Genomic DNA, 25538 nt, shown 5'->3' on the forward strand with positions numbered 1-25538 from the left:
TTTGTGGTTTGCTGTTTGCACAGGGCAGTGTGAACTGCCCTGTGCAAACAGCAGGGTGTTTTGTCAGCCACTGCTACCAGGGCGTGGAGCACTGTGTTGCCAATGGTAATACGCCTGGGTCACGTCTGCTGTTTGATGTACATTGTCCAACAGGAAGTTCACCATCTCAGGCTGATTGGAAAATGCTGCATGCAGTGTATTTACTTTCCTAAAACAAGAGATAGTGGAACATAATCTAGACTGTCTCTACCCACTCGGTTACTGAGTCCCTCTATGAAGTTCACACTTTTAGAGCATATCCTTGGTCATAATGAAGATTTCATGAAAAATAGATGAACCCCCCAAAAAGTCCCTAAAAGTCCAATCTTAATTACTTCCTGTCAAACAAAAACATAATGCATGATTACATCAGCAAGCCCTTACATCTAGTCATGAATCATGAATGATAGGGGCAAGGCCAAGTCGGTAGCGCTGTCGCCTCACAGCTCGAAGGTCCTGCGTTTTGACGCTGTGGGCGCTGGAGGCGTTTTCTCTCCTCCGCGTCATCAGTGCCCATACCCTAGGTGGGGTTGGCGAAAGGGCCTTTCTGTGTGGAGTTTGCATGTTCTCCCCGTGTCCCCTATGGTAGGTACCCTCACAAAAACATGCAGTTAATCCTGGTCTCTATACTGTCTCCCCCTGGTCAGCCGGGGGGCCTGATGGAGGGGAAAGGAACTGGTTGGAAATAACGTGTTCCTTCCATGCGCTATGCTCTACCGGGGAAACTCCAGCCTGTCAGGTGATAAGAAGCGGCCTGCTCACTCCTCATGCACTGAAGGAAGCATATTGAGCTCAGTTCGGGGCTCTCCCCAGGCTGGCAGAGGGAGAGTAGTGCCCAGGATTACAGCTTAGGCTATTTACTTTTACGGAGCAGAAGCGTAAACAAATGAAACCATTTTTTTCGGAGTGGCTCTGCAGTTGTCTGTGTGTGTGTGTGTGTGTGTGTGTGTGTGTGTGTGTGTGTGTGTGTGTGTGTGCGTGCGTGCGTGCGTGCGTGCGTGCGTGCGTGCGTGCGTGCGTGCGTGCGTGCGTGCGTGCGTGCGTGTGTGTTTCCCATCACACTATCTCTATGCGCTGTTGTTTCCTCAGCTGTTTGGGTTTGGCTTTTCTCAGTGTATAGCTGCGATCCTTGAAGAAGCCATGTCTTCTTTTATCTGTTGGGACAATGGCAGGCGATGAGTGCAACAGCCTACATTATAACTAATATGAATACAGTAACGGCAGTCATATATCTGATTGATTGATTTAATTTTAGTAGTCATTATCAAGGTATGCTGTATTAGTATCTGGCTGAAAATAGTGACAGGTTTTGGTACATTTTCAGTTTCATCATCAGTTTGGGAACCACTGGTTTAGATAACTCTATGGAGAGTGACACGGATACAGTCTGATAGACGGGGCAGCGGGATGCATCAAGGTACAAATAGCAGCAGCGACCACACATTATGCCTACTGTGTGGAAATTCATAATGTATAATAATATGTATATATACAGCTATCCAAAAAAAAAGAAAAAAGGATCTTGTATTTCATTATTCATTACAATCATGTTAACATAATGGGGTGTCTTGTTCACCTTGGCTGGCATTCCAAGCGACTGGTTCCTCTCTGGAAATCCCCACATTACTGTTCCACACTTTCCAATCCACCTCTTCCACTCTGCAGCAGAGATGAACACCAGAAATGAAATAATTAATTAATCAATTGAGTCCCCTTTAGTTTATTTCACTATTAGGAGCAGTGGGGGTGTTTTGATGTATTGATTGATTGTATATACTTTATTTTTAAGATGCAGGCAGTGAACGAGTTAAAAACATGCCAAAGGGATGACACAAAAAGCCAGAGTCCATTGTGGTCCATCAAACATTCAACACTCAAACAACTAGACAAAACAACAGTGCAACAAAAACAACTACACAACAAGTTAGAAAATCAACATAATGTACAGATTAAATTCATGAGACTGACATGGTGAGAATTTACACCATGGCAATGACAATATTGCTGACTCCATGTTGTTGGAAGGGATAATGGACAGGGGTTCATATTACAGTGTCGTACATTATCCCTACTTACAAACAAATCCATCCTCGATCCACGAGTTGGTGTCGGCTAGTCCGCACTCTTGCATCACACTTACAAACAAAATGATTAACTTGACATGAAATATGAATTTAGAAATAATAGTATTACTGTAGCTTACTAGCTTCTGCTGAAGATATAATAATTTAAAAATATTCGTTTTTTTTATATAAATACACATAAATACATATACGTCATAGTCATAGTATTAATAATGTCTATTGTTAATGGTATTGTTTGTTTATTGTGTAGTAGTGTTTTGTACCTCTGTTTTTTGTACATCTAACCTGAAACAACGTCGATTGTCTTCGTTTCCTTCCTTGCTTCCCAGCTTGACGTCGACTCCACAGCGAAGGCGGCTCTTCAGACAGGCTGGCAGACCACGCTCCAGGTCCAGGGTGGCGATGGCTCTCTGGGACGATCAAAGACAAAACCATAGAGGTGACACGCGTCATTCCGGAATGGTATCACGGTGGCAGCCAGCATACCCGAGTCCAGTTCTGATCTCACTGTAATTCTAACCTGCAGCATGGTGAAAAAAAGGTTTGTCTATAAAATCCTTGCATATATCTTCAACCAATATATCGGTTCAGAATTTATTTTCTTCAAACTACAGTATTATAGCTACCAAAAAATATTCAGGAGTTTATACTTTCTTGGTCTACTGGCAGTGTGCAGAGAATTTTAATAGACACAGAAACTTGGGGCACGTACATACTGTAGGCTACATGCAACACTCTTCTAGGTGGTGTGCATTCTGCATGTTTGATCTTTTCACAACGTCAACATTTCAGGGAGAAATACACAGAGGACATACTGTATTCTTTGCCATACTATATTGATCTCCATGCAACAGCCAAAGTTTCCCTTTAACCACTTAAACCCTTTATACATATTGACCAGAGTCCCTGTGGGCTCTATAGGCCCCCTGTCATGTCTAAATATAGATTAGGGAAGCTAGGGTTTACGTGGTTAAGATAATGGGTAAATGCTGAATAATTGAAAGTGCTTACTGCTTAGTGCTGTTTCTTTTTCTATGTGCATTTAAATGATTTCACTCAGTGAAACACAATAAAGCCTGTTAACCACTTTGACCATATATACTTCATTGACTGGGACCCCCGGGCTCCGTACTTGGTCCCATCCTTTTTTCCCTAGCTCTTGTGCGGAACCATAAGCTCACAACTAGCTAAAACCAAAGGAGCAGAAGCTATTTATAGAATTGACGTCAAGTTTTTTTGTATTACTTTTAACCCTTTAAGACCTGGCTGGAACGCGTCTGTGTCATTTCTTGATTTGAGCTGAAAAGCATTATTTTACACTTTGGCTATTCAAAAATAGCAGATATACAAGCTCATAGCACGGCACCGAGTGCCGCGCTATGAGCTTGTAGATCTGCTATTTTTGAAAAATCGTGAAAATGTGTGCAAATCTTTGAATATAAATATTTTTCACACGCACGCACGCACGCACGCACGCACAGACAGCACCTGTAATCTCCAGATGCTGGTGCTCTCCTCTGTGGTTTTCTCCACCGTCTTGCTCATCAGAGCGATGAGCATGTTGAGCAGCAGGATGAAGGTGAGGATGATGTAGATGATGAGGAGGATGTAGAATATTACGTTGTCATAGGAACTTTTACCATGGCTACAAGGACAGCACAATGTACACACAAATACGTCACAGTTACAATGTTATATTCATGTGCTCTGTAGGAGAAATAGAAATACTGCTTCTAATCAGAGACATAGCGTTCACGAGGTTGGGATGGACAGACAGATGGATGGATGGGCGGACGGACCGACGGACGGACAGAAAAAATACTTTTACGTGTCAACTTCGACTTCAAACTTTCTTACATCATTTTAAGTTCAAGTTTATTGTCATTCATCCATGGCTGAAGGAAATGTCATTTCACACAAAAAAAAAAACGATATCAAAAAAGAAAACCCTCATACTATAAAGAAAACACAGGCAAAAGGTGTGTGGCATGGTGTGGCTATTTTTACCAGTTCAATCCTAGTACTTTACTTAGTTAATGCACATTGTTGTGAGCTTGTAGCCATTTTTGCCAAATATTTGACCATTTTCGCATAATGTTTGCCTATTTTTGCCAAATGTTTGCCTATTTTCGCCGATTGTTTACCCATTTTGCAGAATATTTTCAAATTTTGGCCGAATGTTTGCCTATTATAGCATGCCCAGATTAAAGATGCCAGGATTGACGTGATGAAAATGGTGTGTGTTGAACAGCCAAATGATTGACAAAATAAAACGGATAAACAGTGGGTGAAACTCACATACCTCTCTGCAAACTCCACTTCTCCTATGCCGATGGCGAACTTGAAGAGCTCCAGCATGGTGAAGGGGATGCTCTGGAAGGAAGCCCGCTGGCAGCCATTAGCCTCTGAGGCGTCCACCTTTGTGAAGAAGGTCCTCGACCTGCTCATATTTGGACTGGTTACACTTACACTGGTTGACACTGGGTCCATGAGCAGGGCCACAATCGCTGTGGAGCGCATAGTATAGTGAAGAAAGAGAAGACTGTATGTGTCAGAATTATATGCAATAATTGGCCAAAAAATATATTCGAAACTACCGTATATCTTGGTCTGTTAAAATATCATATCACAATATATTATACAGTACACTATTAACTCCTGTCAAGGTGATTTGAAATATGTAATGTTATTGATTTAAGAGAACTCTATTATATATACTATATGATATATTCTGCTCTATGGATATCTTTCCCCCACAACAGCTGCTTTGTGAGTCTCACTTAACACCTGAAGTTTCCTGCTGCCATGTGGTGTTGTCAAATAACAGAAGGGTGTTAACTTGAGTTGGATTGTTGATAAGCACCCATTGTGGTAGATCATTATCTTCCCTATAGCTGCTGCTGTTTGGGCCTGAGGGCGTGTGTACAGTATGACCTCAGTTGAGCCTGTATGTTGCATTAAGACGTGTACGTTGGCTCCACTGTATTCGAATACCTTCAAATCTGTCATACTTTGAAATCTGAAATTGTTGTCTTTGCCTCATTGTGTATCTATGTTTTGAGCACCCAGTGTACAGATTCTTCATTAACACTCCCTTTCATGACAGAAGAGTATATTTAAAGGGTTAGTTGAGAATTATATTGTGTAGAGTTCAATATTGTACTTCCCAAGGTACTGAACAAATAGTTTAAATCAGAATCAGTTACTGAGACATGCCCACTGCAGCTTGGTAATGTGTTGAGCTGTTGATTAAAGAAGGGGTATACAGTTTGTATTTGACCAGTATCTTGGGATGTTAAACCTAAATATACATCTCTGAACTAACTGTTTAATAACTGATCAAGCATATAGTGGAAGTCATGGGGGTTTCACTTCAGACTTATTGTGTTAGATTAATTTTGATTTGGTGTGTTAGGTTAATTTTATTAGTGAAAGGAGAGCAGAGGCACCTGCTGAGAAGCCAAAGAGGAAGACCATGTAGACAAAGAGAAAGGGCAAGATTTCTTCTACCAGAACCTGAGAGGGAAGAGAGGAGACAGACTGGTGAACATTGTTATCCTAATGACCTTTAAACACACACACACACACACACACACACACACACACACACACACACACACACACACACACACACACACACACACACACACACACACACACACACACACACACACACACACACACACACACACACACTAGCTAAAAGTGCTGTAGTAGTAGACCAGGAGAACCCTCTTGTCACAATGTTCTTCCAGCACCTTGTAGTTTCAGTTATCTATACAGTATATCTATGTTTATACTCTGTTCTATAACAACACTGTTAGTCTGTTCTATGAACATGTTCTGTAGAGTATGTTATGTAGAGTGTGTTTTGTTAAGGCCGTGACAGACTGAAAGCGTCACTGACACAAGTGCAGTGGTGGAAAAAGTACTCAAATTTTCTACTTAAATAAAAGTATAGTATAGGCCAATTTTTTTATAGGGCTGAAGTGGGTATGTTTTGTAATAATAATCAAAATCTACAAAGTAAATAAAGTTTTCAAAAAATTGTAGTGGAGTAAAAGTATAATATTTGCCTCTGAGATGTAGTGGAGTAGAAGTGAAAGTACAGAAAATTGGAAATACTCCAGTATAGTAAAAAAATACCTCAAAATTGTACTTGAGTACAGTACTTCAGTAAATGTACTTAGTTACTTTACACCACTGCACAAGTGTCACTGACGTGCGTCAAGAGAAAACAAAAAAAATCGAATAAAAATAGGTTAACTCTTATGGGGGTGGGGGGTATCCCGTAATTTTCCTCTATACCTTCTGGATCAGGACACTGTACACCCCCATGTGCTTGTGCCCCCTGAAGAAGTAGAGCAGGTTGACCCAGCCGAGCAGCAGGCTGAGAACCAGCAAACCCAGGTACTCCACCTCGCCAGCCAGATACAGGGCAGCACACACCAGGAAGAACACACCCTGCACACAGCTACACACAATAAACATTTGAATAAAAAAAAATAAAGGACGCCCAGTTTGGTATGCATTAAAGGGATAGTTCACCCAAAAATATATATTTTTTTCTATTGTTAGTCACCTCATGGAGACTTTAATTCATGGATATTTTTATGTTTTTGTCGCATTCCTAAGCCAATAATTTGATGACCAACGGACCGGTAGGCAGCGGTTCCGGTAGGAGACACAAAGGAGACTCTTTGTGTCTCCTACTGGAACCACTGACAGTCATCAAATTATTGGCTTAGGAATGCGACAAAAACAAAAAAATATCCATGAATTAAAGTCTCCATGGGGTGACTAATCGATAAAAAAAAAAAAAAATTGGGGGTGAACTATCCCTTTAAGGCCACTGGCCTCCATAACTCTGAGTTATGGAGGCCTTACGGGTCCATTTGGTTCCATTTGTACACTCTCTGAGTTACAGAAGGGTCCTATTTGGTTCCTAACTATCAATCATTTAGCTGAGGACGACCTGGAACCCCCTCAATGACCCCCGGGGGTCCCTGGACGCTACTTTGAGAACCAGTGGAATAGAATCATAAAGAATAGAATAGGATGAAAGGGAGTAGAATAGAACAGAATATAGAAAAGGAAAATAACTGAATAGAAAGAAAGATAACTTACAACAGCACGTCATAGTAGCCGTCAATCAGCAACGTCTGCAGCTTGGGTCGCTTTCTCACCAAGTCAAGTATCTGGGGACCACAAGAGGAAATATAAGACCTTTAAAAAGACTTCAATATTTGTATTATATCTAGCCTCATCGGCACAGTACAAGAATCCAGGAAATAGAGCGTAGAGAGAGGATATGGCATGCAACGGAGATCACATGATGTCCAAGCACTAGACTAGATATGTTAATTTCAGTACATATACTGTACAGTAAGCACATAAATTTGAATGTTACAGGTTAAATTCCCCTTGCAGTCACGTAATTGCTTCAGAAGTCCTTGAACAAGACAGGTCATCTTTTTTTAGTCACTGTGGTGTCAGTAGAATGTATGTTTTTTTCTCCATTAATAGCTATTTTTTCAATTTGTACCATGTGGTCAGATGACATGAAATAGACTGCATGGATTGGCCACTATTGACCTTTTTTTCCCCTTTTTACCGGATAGGACAAAAGTCAGGAAATCCTCTGATTTTGAATCGTATACTGAAGTTAAAGATCGTCTCCAACTTCTTCAAAATGTATAAAAGCACAGAAGTAAGCAAACATGAGAGGCAAGGGCTGCCACACTTTGTTTGTAGATCAGCAGCAAATAGCCCAAATCAGGGAAGTCTAAATGCAAAACTTGTCCATACTGTACCCCTCTGATGACAAAGTAGAAGGAAGCCAGTGTTATCAGAAGTTGACCTGAAATGTACAGGTATCCATCTGATGAGTGCTCAATAGGGAACGGAGGCTGGGGACCAGATAACGGGAAATCAGTGTCAACAGAAATCTGGATCAAGCTATAGAGCAATACTTTGAGATACAACCACATTTAATTTAATCTAATACATCTCTTAGATCATTTGTAGATCGGAGAACAGTAGGATTGACTGGAGAGAACAGGTAAAGTGAAAAGCTATACATGGATAAATCAGTAATCATTATTTTGATTAAACAAATCCAGCTACACTTGCATGGGGAGCCCCTTCATCGGTGACAAGCTTTCACTGATTGGCAAGCTAACTTTATGGAACAAAATATTTTGAGATGGGGGTCCGTGGACAAATACATAATCATTTTGGGTGGTCCTTGACATGAAAAAGTTTGAGAACCACTGACATACAGTATAGCAACATACGGTATTTTTTAAGACATTTGTAGAATCGCCAGAAGAAAAGATTTGAGTCACAAATATTCGTTTAAAAAAAAATATATATATAAGATTTTTCAAAAATATTCAAGATTTTTCAAAAACAGCAGATCTACAAGCTCACAGCGCGGCACTCGGTGCCGCGCTATGAGCTTGTATATCTGCTATTTTTGAATAGCCAAAGTATAAAATAGTTATTTAAGATGCGTTCCCGGTCTCAACGGGTCAATACAAGACACTAAGTTATGTATAAACAATGTCCTATATATATGTAGTAGCCTATTACTGTTTACAACTCTGTGTACCCACCTTGTCATCCATCTTGTTGAAGGCCACAATGGTGAACACAGCCAGGTAGATGAGGTAAACCAGGATGTGGAACAGGAAGACCCGCCCGGCGAAGCGGTTCCACTTGTCCTCCAGCAGGCCACTGAGCGGTTCCACCTCTAACATCTTAGGACGGTTCTGATAAACCACAATAACAGAACCTCAACGAACGGAAGGAACTTCCACATGCATTCATATCTGTCTGTGGTTTATTTAACAGCTAGAATTTATATATTGTTTTCACTTTCCTTAGCAGTGAAATGATTAACCCATTTAGACCGGGAAATAATCTGTGTCATTTCTAGATTTCTTTGGCTATTCAAAAATAGCAGATATACAAGCTCATGGGGCAGCACCGAGTGCCACGCTATGAGCTTGTAGATCTGCTATTTTTGAAAAATCGTGAAAATGTGTGCAAATCTTTGAATATACATTTTTAAAGCAAACATTTGTAACTCAAATCTTTGCTTCTGGGGATTCTACAAAAGTCTTTTAAATCCTAACAGTTTTCTGAAAAAACATATGTTGCTATAATATCAGTGGTGCTCAAACTTTTTCATATTAGATATACCAGATATACAAGCTATGAGCTTGTATATCTGGTATATCTAATGTTACTTCCGACAAATTAGTTACATTTTCGCCAGAAACAGTTTCAAATATGAGTGACTGACTATCATAAACGATACAGAGACTCCTCCCTGACAATATCGCCAAGACAGTTTGTTTATTTTTGGACCACAATTCTTATGAGAGACGATTCTAAGATGACCCAATGTTATTCTCCATAGTGAAATTACTTTACGAACCAGGGGATGAACAAGTGACGTCAGGACTGCTGTACTCTATACTCACGGGGATGTCGCTGCCATAAACTATTATCTCCAGGGCGGACATTTTGTCATCGTAGGTGTCCAGGGACTCCAGGTCATACAGGGAGGTGTGGATGGGTCCGTACACCCACTCTGTGAACTTACGAGACAGGTGCCTCGTGCCCTCATCTGAAAACTCGCGCCGTAGGATGTGTGCAAGCAGCTGGTGGAGAAAAAAAACAGAAAACTGCGATGACATCTTTGTAACTATCAACCCTCCCTCAAATAGAATTCCTATTTATGATATTGCGTACAGCTCAGTTTCGATTTGTGAAATTGAGCAAGACTCTTTAAGTTAAGTGACAAGACTGTACTCTCAGGGAAGCCCTACACAGTATTTAGGCTGACTGAAAACTTGATCTTGAACAAAGTGACGTCTCCATATATGGATATTTACATGCAGTATATTTGGCTAATACTGTATGCTACACAATATGTACTGTATGTAGTTGCCTTAATCTAAAATATCCAACAACCAGTCTGTAATATTAACAAAAACAATATCCGCGTAACGGGGGGAAAACTCACTGTCCATATAGTTACCTAATTTAATAATAAGTTCACTTTCTGGCTTGAATCCCCCTACATACTGTAATAGCCTACATCTTAAAATGTGGAAAAATGTCTTCAAGTTTACTGTAGTGGGAGAATTGCATTTTCCATTAGTCTACACAGTGATATATGTTGATCAATGTCTACACATAAGTGATCTTTTTGTAATAATATTGCTGAGCTGTGATTGCCGTAGCAACATCCGCTGAACTGTGTGGTTTGCTGTGTATGCATATGGCAACGTAAGCTGCGCTGTCATCTACTTTTGTGGGTACAGAGATAAAGCCAAATACAGAACAAAGATGCAGACAAACACCGTTCTAGAAGGCTAGACTCCTTGGCATCATGCTGAAAAAAACTCTCGAAACCCTTTGAGAAACTCAAGTCTAACTAGTAACTACCCCAATTTTGCCGGTCTTGGCAACCATTTTAAGTGACGTCCTTCCCTGGTTGTTCTGAGCTTCCTCAAGCTTCACTTCAGGCTTCAGCTTGGCTGTGACTGTGAGGATATGGTCGTACATTCTAGTGATGAACTCTGTGTTTTCAGGGGTGTTGTCAGCCACTGCTACCAGGGCGTGGAGCACGGTGTTGCCATGGGAATCCGTCTGGGTCACGTCTGCCGCTTGGTGTTCATTGTCCAACAGGAAGTCCACCATCTCAGGCTGATTGGTGCAGGCCGCCAGAGACAGAGGCAGTTCTCCTTTAGAAGGACCAATAGGAAAGGACAGAATATAATTGAATTCAATCAAGGAAGAATTGAATAGGATACAAAAAACACTGAAAATGTTAATGGACGGCCCATAATACACAACGCTGTTGTCATGTAAAAACTACTGAGCTCAGTTGGTAGTTTTATAAGTTACCCACTAAACACTGTTGCTCATATGCTGCTATAAGCGGAGGCTGTAATTTAAAGGGATAGTTCACCCCAATCATTTGATGACAAGCAGGGGTACCGGTAGGAGACACAAAGAGTCTCCTTTGTGTCTCCTACTGGAACCCATGCTCGTCATCAAACTATTGGCTTAAGAATGCGACAAAAACAAAAAAGTATCCATGAATTCAAGTCTCCATGGGGTGAGTAATCAATAGAAAATAAGTATTTTTTTGGGTGAACTATCCCTTTAACAAATCAATACAGACCATGTTTGGGGTTTATAGGGAAGGAGGCAGGGGGTTAGATGAGCTCACTCGGACAGTAATACAGTCATATTGAGACCCACCAAAGTAGAAGCTGGGTTCATCAGGCTGCTGGAAGAATTTCCCACAGGCTTTGGCGTGAATGTCAGTGCCACTCTCCACCAGTTTCCTGACATAACCAATGCTCCTCCTCTCAATGGCAATATGGAGGGCTGTTTGACCTAAACAGATGAACAGTTGCATAACAAAACTTTATATTATAAAAGGGACTATGTTCAGTGGAAAACAACCCGAAGTGGAGGTCCTTCTTCACCCTGTAGGGGTTTATTTGACATGATACCACATATTACATACCCTGGTAAACCATCCAGGTCACGTGAATTCACAAATCATGAACATGTGAATTCACAGGACCGGGATGATTTACCAGGCTACAAGCATGCGTCTGAACAAAATCAGTAGTTTGAGACAGAATATTGATTAAATAAAAATATTGTATTAGTTTACAAGCTTCTGCATAACAATGTAAAAAGAGGCTGAATAGAATCTATGCACAGCACAGCACCTCTTCTTACTTCCCAATGATACTAATGAAGGCTCTGTTCTGGTCACTAGAAACACTCCATTTTGTTTCCCAAATGGCCCCTTATGGTGGGTGTGTAACTCTGAGAGTGTACAAATGGTTCCATTTGTACATTCCCAGAGTTATGGGGGTCCTTGAAAATAAGAAAACCACTATGCCACACTAAATGGAACAGAGCCTTAATTAGTATCATTGGTAACACCTGTGAAGGAAGTAAGGAAGGGGCCCAATTCATTCCCAATATGGCTGCTGTGCATAGAGCCTATTGTGACCCTTAGCACATGTAGGGACTGATGAAGCACCCTCCACCCCCACCCAATTTAGTTTATTAACATTACATAACATTTTTGCCACGCTAATGGATCTGTATTCACAGCCACGGTCCCAAGTCTGCACGTATTTGGGGCGCACACATCCCTGGGACGGGACTATTTCAAAATGATGGATAATAATAAACATTAACCGTTATAATTTGGGGTCTCGTAGGCGGCAGATCATTTAGGATTTATGAAAACATGTCCAGGACTTTAATGATTTCAATGATTTATTTATTTTCCCTTGCAAAATAATCAAAAAGATCAGATAGGATATCAATGAAGTCTTGATAAGTGTCATAGGTAGGCTACCAGGCTATGTAATGGCACTTGATGGCAGCAGCCATGTACATTATATGATACCTGAAAGTCAGGTTACAATGTTAGAAAGAACGGAGCCAGTGAAACCGTAGTCTCTCTTTCACAGAGTATCCTAAAGTAAAGTGTGTATGAAAGAAAACAATTTGTGCACAGTGCACCTCTTAGACTACAGTCCCAGATGGTGAAGCAGGATTGACCCATGGTCCTGCACTGCCACCTATTGACCAAAGTTATTATTGTTTTGGGATGAAACCAGAATACAAAGAGAGAAAGTGTGTTTATAAGGAAAAATAAAATACAAACACTGACAAACTAAATAATTGTACGTATGTGATGACACTTTAGTGGGCAGCAAATGTGACGAAAATAAGAAATACAGATTTTATACAGACTTTCTCCAAGAAATACAGATTTTCTCCAATAAATCAGGTCACCTTAAACTATGAATTGTGCTTTGATACCTTTGTAGTAGGGGTCTGTGTAGGCAGCGTTCACTAAGTCTCGTATGTCACCGGTCTTCTCTGAAACATCTAGGATATAATCCACCATGGCACTCTTCTCCTCTCTCATGTTCATCAGAGCTTTCATCAGGACTGTTTTCCCATCACGTTGATCTAAAGATGATCCGATATTGGCTGAGTTAACAGTCATGTCACATGTGAAGGGGAAAATAACTATGTTGTGTTCAAATCTCACACCTCGCCCCAAAAACAAAGCATGCTTTTGCAAAGCTATGTTCTCAAAGTGGGACTCACGAAGGGACCCTCAGGGTTCCTCGAGAGGGTGAAAATGGACCCTTACAGGTCTGTAACCCTGAGAGTGTACAAATGGAACCAAATGGACCCTTATGGGTCGATTTGGTTCCATGTGTCGTGAGTTATGGGAGTCCTTGAAAATTAAAACGTTTGAGAACCAGTGAATACAGAAATCATTTTGCAGTAGGTTAAGACGCTTTCAGCGGTATAGGATTATTTTTGTGTGAGTTCTTACACGATGAGTCAGAGAGTCCCTTGGCCACCCGACGCAGGTACGCCTCCAGCCCCGCCAGCTTTGTGACATCACCGCTGGCCACGCCCTCAAACAGCCTCTTGATGTCAAACTCCCCCAGGTCTTTGGGAGGTTCCAACCCACTGACCTCCCTAACACATTAAACCAAACAGAAGGCGCTTAAAACGTCATTTGATGTGATTGATTGAAAGGTTGACTGGCTCGCTAAAATTAATCAGTCAATTGATTTTTCAACAAAGTTTTCAATCAATCAACACAATGTGTAATAGATTAGAAATCTGTTCACTTACCAGACAAAGGCGGCGTTTAGCCCACAGCGAGGTCTGCTTCCATCCAGCTTCTCCTGGATGTTGGAGTCCATGGTGGCTGTGTTGGCCTTCAGGCAGCCCATGGTCAGAGCAGACACCAGGGAGGCTCTCCTCTCCTTCTTCCATTCCGATCTGTCTCTCTTCCTCTCCTCGTCTGTCCTTGTGTCTGTCTCCAAGCGCCACTTGGCGCTCTGGGACCGAGTCCCGTCCATTGTTTCCTATGGGGCTGCATAATTGTTTTGCATTTTATGGTGCTTGCACATTGCTCGGTATAGGCTCTATTCACAGCAGCCATATTATGAAGACATTCACAGGTGTTACCAATGATACTAATGAAGGCTCTGTTCCATTCTGGTCAAACAGAGTCAGGGTGCTGATATTGTGCATGTTGGCTCACTGGAAACACTCTGTTACATCAGTGGGTCTACAGTTGGGGTCATAGGCTTCCAAATGGCCCCTTACAGGTGTGTAACTCTGAGAGTGTACAAATGGAACCAAATGGACCCGTAAGGGTCCATTTGGTTCCATTTGTACACTCTCAGAGTTATGGGGGTCGTGGAAACCACTGTGCGAGACTAAATGGAACAGAGCCTTCGTTAGTATCATTGGTAACACCTGTGAAGTAAGTGGTAATATGGCTGCTGTGAATAGAGCTTATTGGCTGTTCTATCGGTGCATATGACACTCTGCAATGTGAAAAGGGTCAAAACTACCTCTGTCAAGACTGTGTGAGCTGAATTGAGTCAGGAGCGTGTCTATGTTCTCTCAGCCCTATGTTCCCTCAGCCCTCAACGCAACCCTAACTCCAAGCTGAGGAGCTGAGGGAACATAGAGCCGAGCCCTTTGAGTCTGAGTGGCAAAACTGTGACCTTGTCTGCAAGGAGGAACATCTGGACCTTATCTTGGCAGAAGAGGACAATTATACAAAGGACATTTTTTCATAAAACAGCTGATAGTAATTGATGCTGCGCAATATTATAAAGCATGGTGAGCGGTATTGGAGATTGTTTGTGCTTGTAGGGGGATTCAACATTAAACACAACGCCCACCCAATAGTTGGCAGCAAAGGTGATTTGCTCCGCTTACATGTATCTGCCCCTTAAACATGCAACATGCAGACTGCAGTATACACTGCCTTTGCTGCGATATAACGCAATCGTGGCCTGCACAAAATGTTTTAACAATAAATTGCACAAACCACACAGTGCCATGATTGGCTAGCTACCAGTAGACTACGCAACTACAAACAGAGCCAACACAACTATGAAGAAAAAGCCATGTTGATTGTTATGAGGGAGGTCCATTACATTTTTTGGACCCGCTCTGACCGCGATAACTAAGAAACTACATGACATTTGCAGAGACTGCAACCGTTTGTCCGTCTGTGAACAGCTAATCTCAGACACTTGACACTTTGCACGCACACTCCCAGTAGACCACGGAAGAACCTCTAGCCTCACATTTTTCAAAACGGCTTCATCATGGTGCTATAACAGGTTGCTTCACGTTTTGGCCTACAACTCTTGAACCGTATGTCGTACAATCATTTTTTTTAAATAAAAACTAGCAGAAAACCGTCCCAAATTGTAATGACACATTGAGGGGCCTCTAAACAACACAAAGCCAAAAGCATTTTCACTTCCATCCGTAATGGGCAGCACAAATGCTACAAATCACTGTTTGGTGCAGATACATGATTTTCTTCACCAGAATGAACCACAAATGCTCTCATACGTCATGTGACAATGACCGTCAAACACATTGACAGACAGGGTGTGGAAGGAATGTGACAGTAATACGTTCAAGCCTTGCTTACACCCATGTTTAAGTGCAGACAAGCTAATCCTTTGCTGTACATGTCAGAAGGGGTGCAACAGCTAATCAAACCAATCGATTTAGTCGATTATATACTTGATAATTTAACAAAAGAATTGATTTATAATCTATCCCTATTTTGGCATGTCATTATAGGCAAAAAAGAAACTAACTGATAATCGCAGCCCTACATGTCAGTGTGTGCGGCTCGATCATCTCAATGTTTTTGTTCTCTCAGCATCCCTATTCTCTCCAGGGCCTTGTCGACTCTGGGGATCAGCTTTTCATGAAACTCCCACAGCCTGGTGTCAACGCGCATGTTCTCTTTGGACACGCAGTTCTGTTTGTAACTGGGTGGTATGGTGTGTGTGATCAAGCAACCCCGGACGTGCATAACCAATCCCATATCTGAAGGGACCTGGAATGTATTCCCGAAGTTCTCCAGCACTTTGTGCACTGATGTCTGCTGCACCATCCTTGGCTGAACTATCATCTTGTATCCCACTTCCCATTGGTGTTTCTCCATTCCATATTTTCTATAGATGTGCTCCAGAATATTTATTCCCGGCACCCCTTCCCACTGGGGCAGGTGGAACTTTGCGCCGAGATCCACATGGTCAGTTGGAAATAAGTGCATCTGAAAGAGGAACACCCCCACCTTTGGGTTTTCCTGTTGGAGCTGCCTCATCAGAGAGATTAGGCTTTTTTGATGGTAAGGTACTATAATCTCATCTATGTCATGCAACAGGACATAGCGCGAGCGGTCCATGTATCTGTAGACGCAGTCGTTGAGTGTGGTCAGCTGGCCGTAGTAGTGCAGGTCCCCCGCTCCATGCTCAACATACTTCCATCCCTTCGATGGTTTGAGGTGCTTGTCCACGGGCCAGGGAACTATCTCTACAAAACCCTCCTGGCTGTAACTGTGCAGTAAGCGGTCAAGATCTGGACCACAGCTGGTGTTGTAGACCACCACTCTGTCCACGCCCAGCAGTCGGTACATCTCTAGGGCCTGTGTGAACTGAAGCACGTTGTTGTAGTCTCCGTACACGGTGGGGATGCACACTGTGAAGTCAAACTGGGGCTTTATCGCCTCTGTCCCGCCGCTCTCCTGGTTACCTACAGTGGTGGACAGTAAAGTACATTTACCGTACTTAAGTACGTAAATTATCTGAGTATTTACTTGAGTATTTGTGTTTTTGGATACTTTCCCTCCACTAGCTACATTTCAAAGACAATTATTGTACTTTTGACTCCTTAAGGTACATTATGAACCAGTGGCGTACCCACCATAGAGGCAGGGCAGGCGGCCGCCTGCCCAACTAAAATCTAGCCTCCCCTAGAAAATAAAGTAAAAGACTGAAAAACAGGCAGTGAAAAAAATCCAAAGAGAATAGTGGCCGTCGGACCTCGTCCATTCACGCGGGCAGGCAGCTAATCACTACCGTATCCAAACAGCAGAGCGCCGTCGCCTATACTATAGTGATGCAAATGTTTGCCTTTATCTTCATGGGGTGCCAGGAGTGCCAGGTGTGGGGGTCTCTGGGCCATTCACCTGTACTCACCAGGCATAAAAGGGGCTCTGAGTATGAGAGCAGCTTGAACCATTAAACTACAACATGAAGAGACCACTGCTGAATAATTGATTGATTGATTATACTGGCATATTGTTTTTATTAACGTTTTTCAGTTTTGTAGTCAGTGTTGCGTTGTTAAATTGTTTCCCCCGAGATTTTTTCCCCGAGTACCCCCCCGCCCCTTCGGAGGAGGGGGGGGGGGGGGGGGGGGGGTAGGTAGAGAACAAATTTTCGCCTGCCCTAAATGTAATTTCTGGGAACGCCACTGTTATGAACTAAAGGGATATTTCACTTTAAAAAAAACTTTGGGTCATTTTATCGTCTACTCAGGTGAGCCCTCCAGACCATTTTTAAGTTGCTTGATTCGGTATTTAGATATTTTATTTTCATTTTATCAGACACGCCCCCTTCCTATACAAACCCATTATAACTTCAAACTCCATTTTTAACATGTTAGATTCATCAAAAACACCCGTCCTTGGTTCTGGTGACTCACCCTGCCCTCCTAATATGCGAGGGGGCCGTGTTTTTTCTATAACTTTTAAAAGATGTTAAATATATATTAAATATTAAATATTGTTTTTGAAAAAAAAACAATACAAAAATGTAATAAAATAAATGAAAAAAGTTATCGAAAAGGAGGGCAGGGTGAGTCACCAGAACCAAGGACGGGTGTTTTTGATTAATCTAATATGTTAAAAATGGGTTTGTTATAATGGGTTTGTATAGGAAGGGGGCGTGTCTGATAAATTAATATAAAATATCTAAATACTGAATCAAGCAACTTAAAAATGTTCTGGGGGCTCACAAAAGCCTGAGTAGACGATAAAATGACCCAAGTTTTTTGGAAAGTGAAATATCCCTTTAACCACTTAATCCCGATTTCAAATATAGTGAAAATAGCATATCTACAAGCTTGTAAATGATGCAATCATAGCGCCTTTATCCAAAGCAATTTACAATGTGCATTACATTCACACATCGACAGCGAGGAAACCATGCAAGGCACGAACCTGCTCATCAGGAGCAGTTAGGGGTTCAGTTTCTTGCTCAAGGACACTTCAACACTAACTCAGGGGTAGCCCGGGATTGAACTGGGAACCTTCCTTTTCCCAAGCGGGCACTCTACCTCCTGAGCCACTGCCACCCCAGATCGTAGATTGTAGATCTGCTATTTCCCCAATCTGGAAAATGTCTAAATTTCAATACAGCAATGCAGTGATATTAAAAAATAAAATGTGCTTTGTAATTTGGACTTTTGAATACTTAAGCATTTTTAAAAGCATGTACTCGAGTAACTTTCACTTGACTCAAGTACTGGGGTTGAGTATTTTGTCCACCACTGGTTACCTATATAGGGAGAAATATCTGCCGCTGTGCTTCCATGCTGTCCGAATGAGTCGACAGGGTGACATGGGTCGCTTTGCAGCCTGCGGGGATCGAACACATGACGTCCATCGTCTCAAAAGGAAAACCGAAACCATCCACGTGGTGTACAAAGCTAGCGGGAGTGCTGGGGATGGAAAGGTTGCCGCTACAGCAGAAAACACAGTGCATGGTCATGATGGAATCTCTCCTGAATATACCAATGATGCGCAGATCCCAACCTTTCACCCTGCGGTCCATGTAGGCAGAAACCAGCAGGTGCTTGGTGTTATTCAGAGGGGTGATGCTCTGGGTAGAGGTACGGCAGGGGAACATGGTTTGGACCATATGTGGGGTCTTTGGATTCAGATTCAGGATGAGTATGTACATGAAGATGCCGGCAGTAACTAAGAGGAGGATGAGCCGCAGTTTCCGTTTATTCATCGCGCCGTAGACCGGAAATCGTTCCAAACTCAATACTTGTATTGAGTTTCTTGTTGTCCCGACACAGTTGTTAAAGATGCAAGGCTTCGCAGTTCTGACGCATTTAAATATTCTCCTCTGTGCCGTCCTCTTCTGAATAATAATGTTTTTTGTAGGTTTGCCTGTGCGTGTGCTTATCTGTCCATCTGTCTGTCCACGGCTAATCTTCCAAACCGTAGGACCGGTCAGAAAAAAACGTTGACCTCCCTCAAACACGTCCTGGTTGTGGGACTTAATGTCATTTCTGAAATTGGAAAATATTAAATTCACTGTCCATGGATCTGTTGAGAACTTTTATAAACATTTAGGCCGCATAGGACATTTGTCCAAAACTCACACAAATTGGTAAACATATATCTCAGTCATGTGATCAAGATGTATCAGTCAGATATTTCATAGTCCATTCCGATTGGCTACGATTGACATCCAAAGTTTGTGGGCCCTGGTTAGCCAACCCGTCCTGGCAGAGATCTGCGCTAGTTAAGTGTTATTTCTGCATACTTTACATTGACTGCTGTATGTTATTCAGCCTCCTTTACATTAGAGACTGTTGCTTAGAAAGGTCATTGCATTTCAGTTAATTTCATTACATGACTTTTTGTTGACACTGAAGCCTAATTTATACTTGGGTGAAAAGGTGTTGTGACAAACATTATGTATTTCCAACAGAAGAAGAAAAAGCCTTGCCTTGTTCAGTTGAAAACACATGTCTTATGTCACCTGGCCCTTTTTCAACATAAAGTATAGCCTTCACACAGACCAACTGAAACCGTAGTAGACCATACTTCTTTTCAGACCACCAACATTACAAGCAACAAATACTGAGTAGTACAAAATCACAGCTATGTTCCATTAATCAGTAGATCAGATAATATTAAAGTAGCTACGGTTAAAGCAATTCATCTATACTTAAAGGACCACTGAGTTATCCAAATGCAAACTAAAGTCCCTTCTACCAAAAATACCAAAAATAAAAGACATGTTTTTATTTTCTATAGGTGTCTAACTCACCTCTTGACAGAAGAAGGCCTACAATAGACAATTCTAGTTCAATAATGTTTGCATAATGTTGGAGTAAAGCAGATCTAAATTTGGATTGATTTACTACAAATAATATATTTCCCCATCTACAAATTCTACACAAAAAGTGCTCACCTTTTGATTGCCTGATGCTGTTTTAGGTCCAATGCACTTTAAGATTCAGCAAATTGTTATATTTCTTTCAGAACATCTTTGCAGCTCTACTTCCCAAAGGTCTGGTCTCTACGTCTCACAGAGATGCTGTCTCATATGTGTGTGTGTGTGTGTGTGTGTGTGTGTGTGTGTGTGTGTGTGTGTGTGTGTGTGTGTGTGTGTGTGTGTGTGTGTGTGTGTGTGTGTGTGTGTGTGTGTGTGTGTGTGATGTCTTACATTAGTGCATCGGAAAGAGTCTCCACTGAAAGCTTATTGTATAAATTGATCCATTATGAGCTAATGGAAAATGACTGCAGGCTAATGCAGTTATTGGAACTTAAAGGGTGATTTGTTGTTGTTAAAATGAGTGTTGAATAGCTCTATATTCCAATAGTAATCATTGTTATAGAGCAGTGGTTCTCAACATTTTTAGGCAGCAACACCCCAAAATAATCATATTTGAACTGGGGATCCCCAATTGGAATTGCAACACTGTACAATTGAATCCGATAAATGGGTTCTTCTCTCTTCTGGTTGGATGAACTTGGTGACTCAAAATGTGCTTTCTGTTTATTAAAGAGTTGGAGAGACGGGAAAGAGTTGGAGGGACGGGTAGACCGTGTTACCGAACAGATACTACAGCTGTATTATTATTATCAGAACATAGAACCTTTAAGGTTAAAACTGTGAAGTTGCTGTAATGCAACTGTCACTAAGTTTATGTAGATGCAATTCTGATAAATTAGAATAATACTGCGGCCACATCTGAGAATAGTGTCCCACTTCCTTTTGCTTCGTGCCTCTTGTGCTGGAGATGATGTGGACACTGTGCTATGGCGGTGGTTTATCTCATACTAAAAATAAATCCAGAATCAAGATAATTTGTTATTGCCAGGTACAGTGTTCACACACAGTACAAAGAATGTGTCTGGTTCAGGTCTTTGCATTACACTGAAGCAATGGTAGAGACATATTTCAATTATTTACGCATGTGTGTGCATATGTGCTGTGTTGTCTTACATAAGTGCATCAGCTTCAGTCTTCCCACTGAAAGCTTATTGTGGTTGTGGGAAGAGCATCTTAGCGTCACTTAAGCTAATGGACAATTACTGTAGGCTTACTAGGCTAATGCAGTCATCAGGAACTAAAGGAGGTGGAAGTGATTTTTTTTCACAGTAACTGGGCTCTCTCTGTCTCTCCAACTCTTTAGTAAACAGAAAATACATCTTCAGGTTGGGATACCAATTTCATCTCATACAGGATACATGATGAACAAGTGGAATTGGAAGTGATGAAACAAAAAATAAATGAACATGTGGAAATGTCTCATACATGCTACTGTAAATTCTGAAATACGTAAACATTTAATGAGAACAGCCACATAACTGTATAAATGGACATTCACACTACATTGAGGAAGAAATGCCACCCTTTTCACATTGCCCTATTATAGCGCCACCCGCTATAATAGGGCACATTTTTGGAACAGAATGCCTCAAATCATGAATGCAGTGTCCGATTGCCATCAAAGGCCTAAGAAGAAATGGCACCCTTTTCACATTGGCCTATTATAACGCCACGATAACGTACCTGACCTGGCGGAGACCTGTGCTCCGAGGAGCACTTTTTCTAGTTAATACTTGGTTCAATATTTGTAAAGCCCACACACAGACGTCAATAGCACTGATTTATTAAATTACAACATTAAGTAATTAAACCAACACAGTTTTAGAAAAAAATACATAACTCAAATAAAGAAAATTGAAAAGTTACAACGTAAAATACAGTGCTTTCTGCATTAACTTTGTTCTAGCTGATTCCACAGCAAAAAGATAAGACATTTATTTTTTCAATTATAATAACCTAAAAGGGGCCAAATAACAACACGCATCACGATACATGGCTGATGATACGAAACATGGACGATATTTGTTCATTTATGGCGAGATATGATTCAATGATTTAACACAGTGATTCTCTGGCAAATACATGCACATTGTAATATTTTAACACATACTGTATGAACAAACTCAAACACATTGCAAAACGATAAGATACGATACATAGTCAAACGATATATGTTGCTGTTTGCATATCGATACAGTTGAATCGTTGCAATTAAAATCGATGCATCGATACAGTTGCATCGTTACACCCCTACGACACAGCATCTTAACACATTCCATGCCAGAGTTTAATATCATAATGTACTCACCAGTGCCAGCGGTTTATTGTTGTTTTTTTGTTTTTTTCACCTCGCCACAGACCTCGATAAATACCTTATGATCGCGCTTTAAACTGTTTGTAGACACACAGGGTAGCTGTGTGAGTGGCCCAGAGAAGAACATTCGGCGACATTCCATTTTGCAGTAGTCGCAGTTTCTAAAAAAAAAACGTTTTAAACAGCGTTCAGCGCGGAAAAAAACAACACCGAGATAATGGCGGATTAGCGGAAGCTTTAGAGCGGCGGCGGATGGGAACGAAAATCTTCGATTGACATTCATTTCCGTTTCCGGGTGGTGCTACAATGAAATGTGTCACTGCGAGAGAGTGCTACAATGAAATGTGTCACTGCGAGAGAGTGCTACAATGAAATGTGTCACTGCGAGAGAAAAAAAAAATCTAGATCTACGCGACTGGCACGCGATGGGTTAATCTTAACACATCGGGTGCCAGCATTTTTTCGTAACAACTTACAACTGCGCTTTACTGTTTAAATCTGTAGACTCCGCGACGAGCAAATCCACGTAAAAAAAAGCATCCATTCATGTTGAGCGATGACCCTGGCTACAGCCTGGAACCATAACATTTCACTTGCGAGTTACAACGGGGGGGGATCGCGCATGACCGGTTTTCCCCACAGGAAACGGATTCGGAGATATAGGCGTTTTAAAGAAGGAAATAGACAGGAAGTGGACGGAAGCCATGTTTTTGTTTCCGGTGATCCATTTGGCCTATCCTTCTTAGGATCACAATGGGTACTCCCAGGGCTGCTCTAGCCCCGCCCGTGCGGAGAAAAACAAAAAAAACAAAAAGACTGAACTCACGGTCCCACCGTGAACGGCACCAGAGCGCCACTATGTAAACGCACGGTTCAGACCGCGATCGGCACCCGATGTGTTAACTAAGGACTCACGTGACCCATAGGTCCTAACAGATTTTTATTTAGATAATCGACAAGATCGCTTAGTCTGATTAACCACTTTACCCTGTTTTATACTTTGCTGTACAGAAAGAGGGGGGCAAGCCTTTTCACCCATATGAATCTTCCTCATGTGTTGTTTCAAATTTCCACTAGTGTTAAAGCTTGCGTTACACACTGTGCAAGCAAAGGGCTTTTCACCTGTATGAATCCTCAGATGTTCTTTCAGAGAATCAGCTCGGTTAAAGCTTTGACTACAAACTGTGCAAGCAAAGGGCTTTTCACCTGTATGAATCGTCCTCATGTGTTTTTTCAGACTTTGAGTATATTTGAAGCTTTTGTTACAAACGGTACACGCAAACGGCTTTTCGCCTGTATGAATCCTCATGTGTGTTGACATAGTCTCAGCTCGGTTAAAGCTTTGACTACAAACTGTGCAAGCAAAGGGCTTTTCACCTGTATGAATCGTCCTCATGTGTGTTTTCAGAGTGTCGGCTCGTTTAAAGCTTTTGCTACAAGCTGTGCAAGCAAAGGGCTTTTCACCTGTATGAATCCTCATGTGTTTTTGCAGATTACCCTTGTGACCACAGACTTTGCCACACTCTGTACAACAAAAGCTTTTCTTTCTTGTTTGACTCCTCATGGATGGCTTTTGTTTTAATGATTTCGATTTCTGGGAGAGGCTGTTGCTCAGAGACAATCTTTGTCCTTCTACATGTTGTGTCTTGTTTGATTCCAATGTGTTTACAACTGTCCCATCATCCCTGGTCTCCCAGTCATCACTGTTATCAGTATCAGACTCAGAACAGTGTGAAGAGGAGAGTTGGTCATCACTAGTTGGCTGTGATGCACCACAGTCCTCTATATCAACTTGTATTTCCACGTGCTCAGTTGAAGTGCTTGCTTGAGAATTTGTGTCTCTGTTTATATCATTATCTTCACTTTTCACTGCTATAAATGTCAACGTTGACCCAGAAGCCTCCATTGGTCTTAGAAGTAACTCCTCCTGTTCCTCTTTAATCTGTGGAGGTTCTAGTTTCACCTGGACCACACTGGGGCTCCTCTCCTGCTGTTCCTCTTTAATATGTTGAGGTTCTAGTTTCACCTGAACCTCCTGCTGTTCCTCTTTAATCTGTGGAGGTTCTAGTTTCACCTGAACCAGACTGGGGCTCCTCTCCTGCTGTTCCTCTTTAATCTGTGGAGGTTGTAGTTTCACCTGAACCAGACTGGGGCTCTTCTCCTGCTGATCAGGGGAAGCCTCCTCTTTACACATAGACTGGAATTGGAGATCTAGAAGAAGGAGAGAGGCGCTAACGTCAGCAGCAGTGGCATAGCCAGGATTTCATTTTGGGTAGGCTTAATTCCAGGGGCGACAAAACCAGCTGATATGTCTATTGAGAAAGAGCTATTACGTCAAACCTAGTCCTACGTTGTGCTGATAAGAGCAATGGTCACCGAAATATTGCCATTTGAAGTGTTAAACACTGCCATAACACTTGCAGCACCTAGGTCCACTGTCATACCTGTACTTCCGGGTCACAACATTGAACTCCACACCCCTCAGAGAGTGTGTGAAGTTTCAAGGCAATCCGAAAAAACGTAAGTAGGAATGACAAACCGGAAGTGGTCCTTATTCATAGACTTGGAGGTCTGTGGGACCACCCACTACATTTGGAGCCTGTAGCATGCTGGGAACTGGTGTTATGGCTGTCTAAAGCCTATCCAAAAAGGAACACAGAGGGGGCGGGGCTTAAGCAATTACAGCCCATCCCTATTGGCTGTTTTAGAGCACCTAAAAAGTTTGGGGCCTTTAGCATGCTGCGAACTGGAGTTATGGCTGTTTAAAGCCCAGCCATTAGGAACACAGAGAGGCGGGGCTTAAGTTATTACAGCCAGTCACTTTTGGCTGTTTTAGAGCACCTACCAAGTTTGGGGCCTTTAGCATGCTAGAGCCCAGCCAATAGGAACACAGAGGGACGGGACTTAAGCAATTACAGCCTGTCCCTAATGGCCGTCTAAGCAAGACCACCTACCAAGTTTGGGGCATTTAGCATGCTGAGAGCTGGGCTGTTTAAAGCCCAGCGAATAAGAACACAGAGGGGGCAGGGCTTAAGCAATTACAGCCCTTCC

At 41.9% G+C, this 25538-nt stretch overlaps 2 protein-coding genes across 2 annotated transcripts in view; both read right to left on the reverse strand.

Annotated features, from left to right (window-relative positions):
- Nucleotides 1–1095: 1095 nt before the first annotated feature.
- On the reverse strand, nt 1096–14068 carry LOC311060040 (transient receptor potential cation channel subfamily V member 1-like; the record flags this gene model as incomplete). The annotated part of the gene is made up of 15 exons (XM_084078165.1): nt 1096–1193; nt 1616–1698; nt 2409–2533; nt 3612–3768; nt 4426–4496; nt 6432–6597; nt 7251–7321; nt 7937–8032; nt 8741–8896; nt 9614–9793; nt 10584–10882; nt 11406–11543; nt 13002–13154; nt 13531–13679; nt 13839–14068. The coding sequence occupies 15 exons, from the start codon at nt 14066–14068 to the stop codon at nt 1096–1098; spliced, it is 2172 nt and encodes a 723-aa protein (XP_083934291.1).
- A 9341-nt stretch (nt 14069–23409) lies between these two features.
- LOC311059988 (uncharacterized protein) overlaps nt 23410–25538 on the reverse strand; it is a 3837-nt gene continuing 1708 nt past the window's right edge. The window contains exon 2 of the mRNA XM_084078116.1: nt 23410–24698. Coding sequence (XP_083934242.1) covers nt 23428–24698 — 1271 coding nt within the window. The 3' untranslated portion in view covers nt 23410–23427. The remainder of the gene's footprint in view (nt 24699–25538) is intronic.

This window comes from Gymnoscopelus microlampas, assembly GCF_963454915.1.
Source record: "Gymnoscopelus microlampas genome assembly, chromosome: 14".
Taxonomy (NCBI): domain Eukaryota; kingdom Metazoa; phylum Chordata; class Actinopteri; order Myctophiformes; family Myctophidae; genus Gymnoscopelus; species Gymnoscopelus microlampas.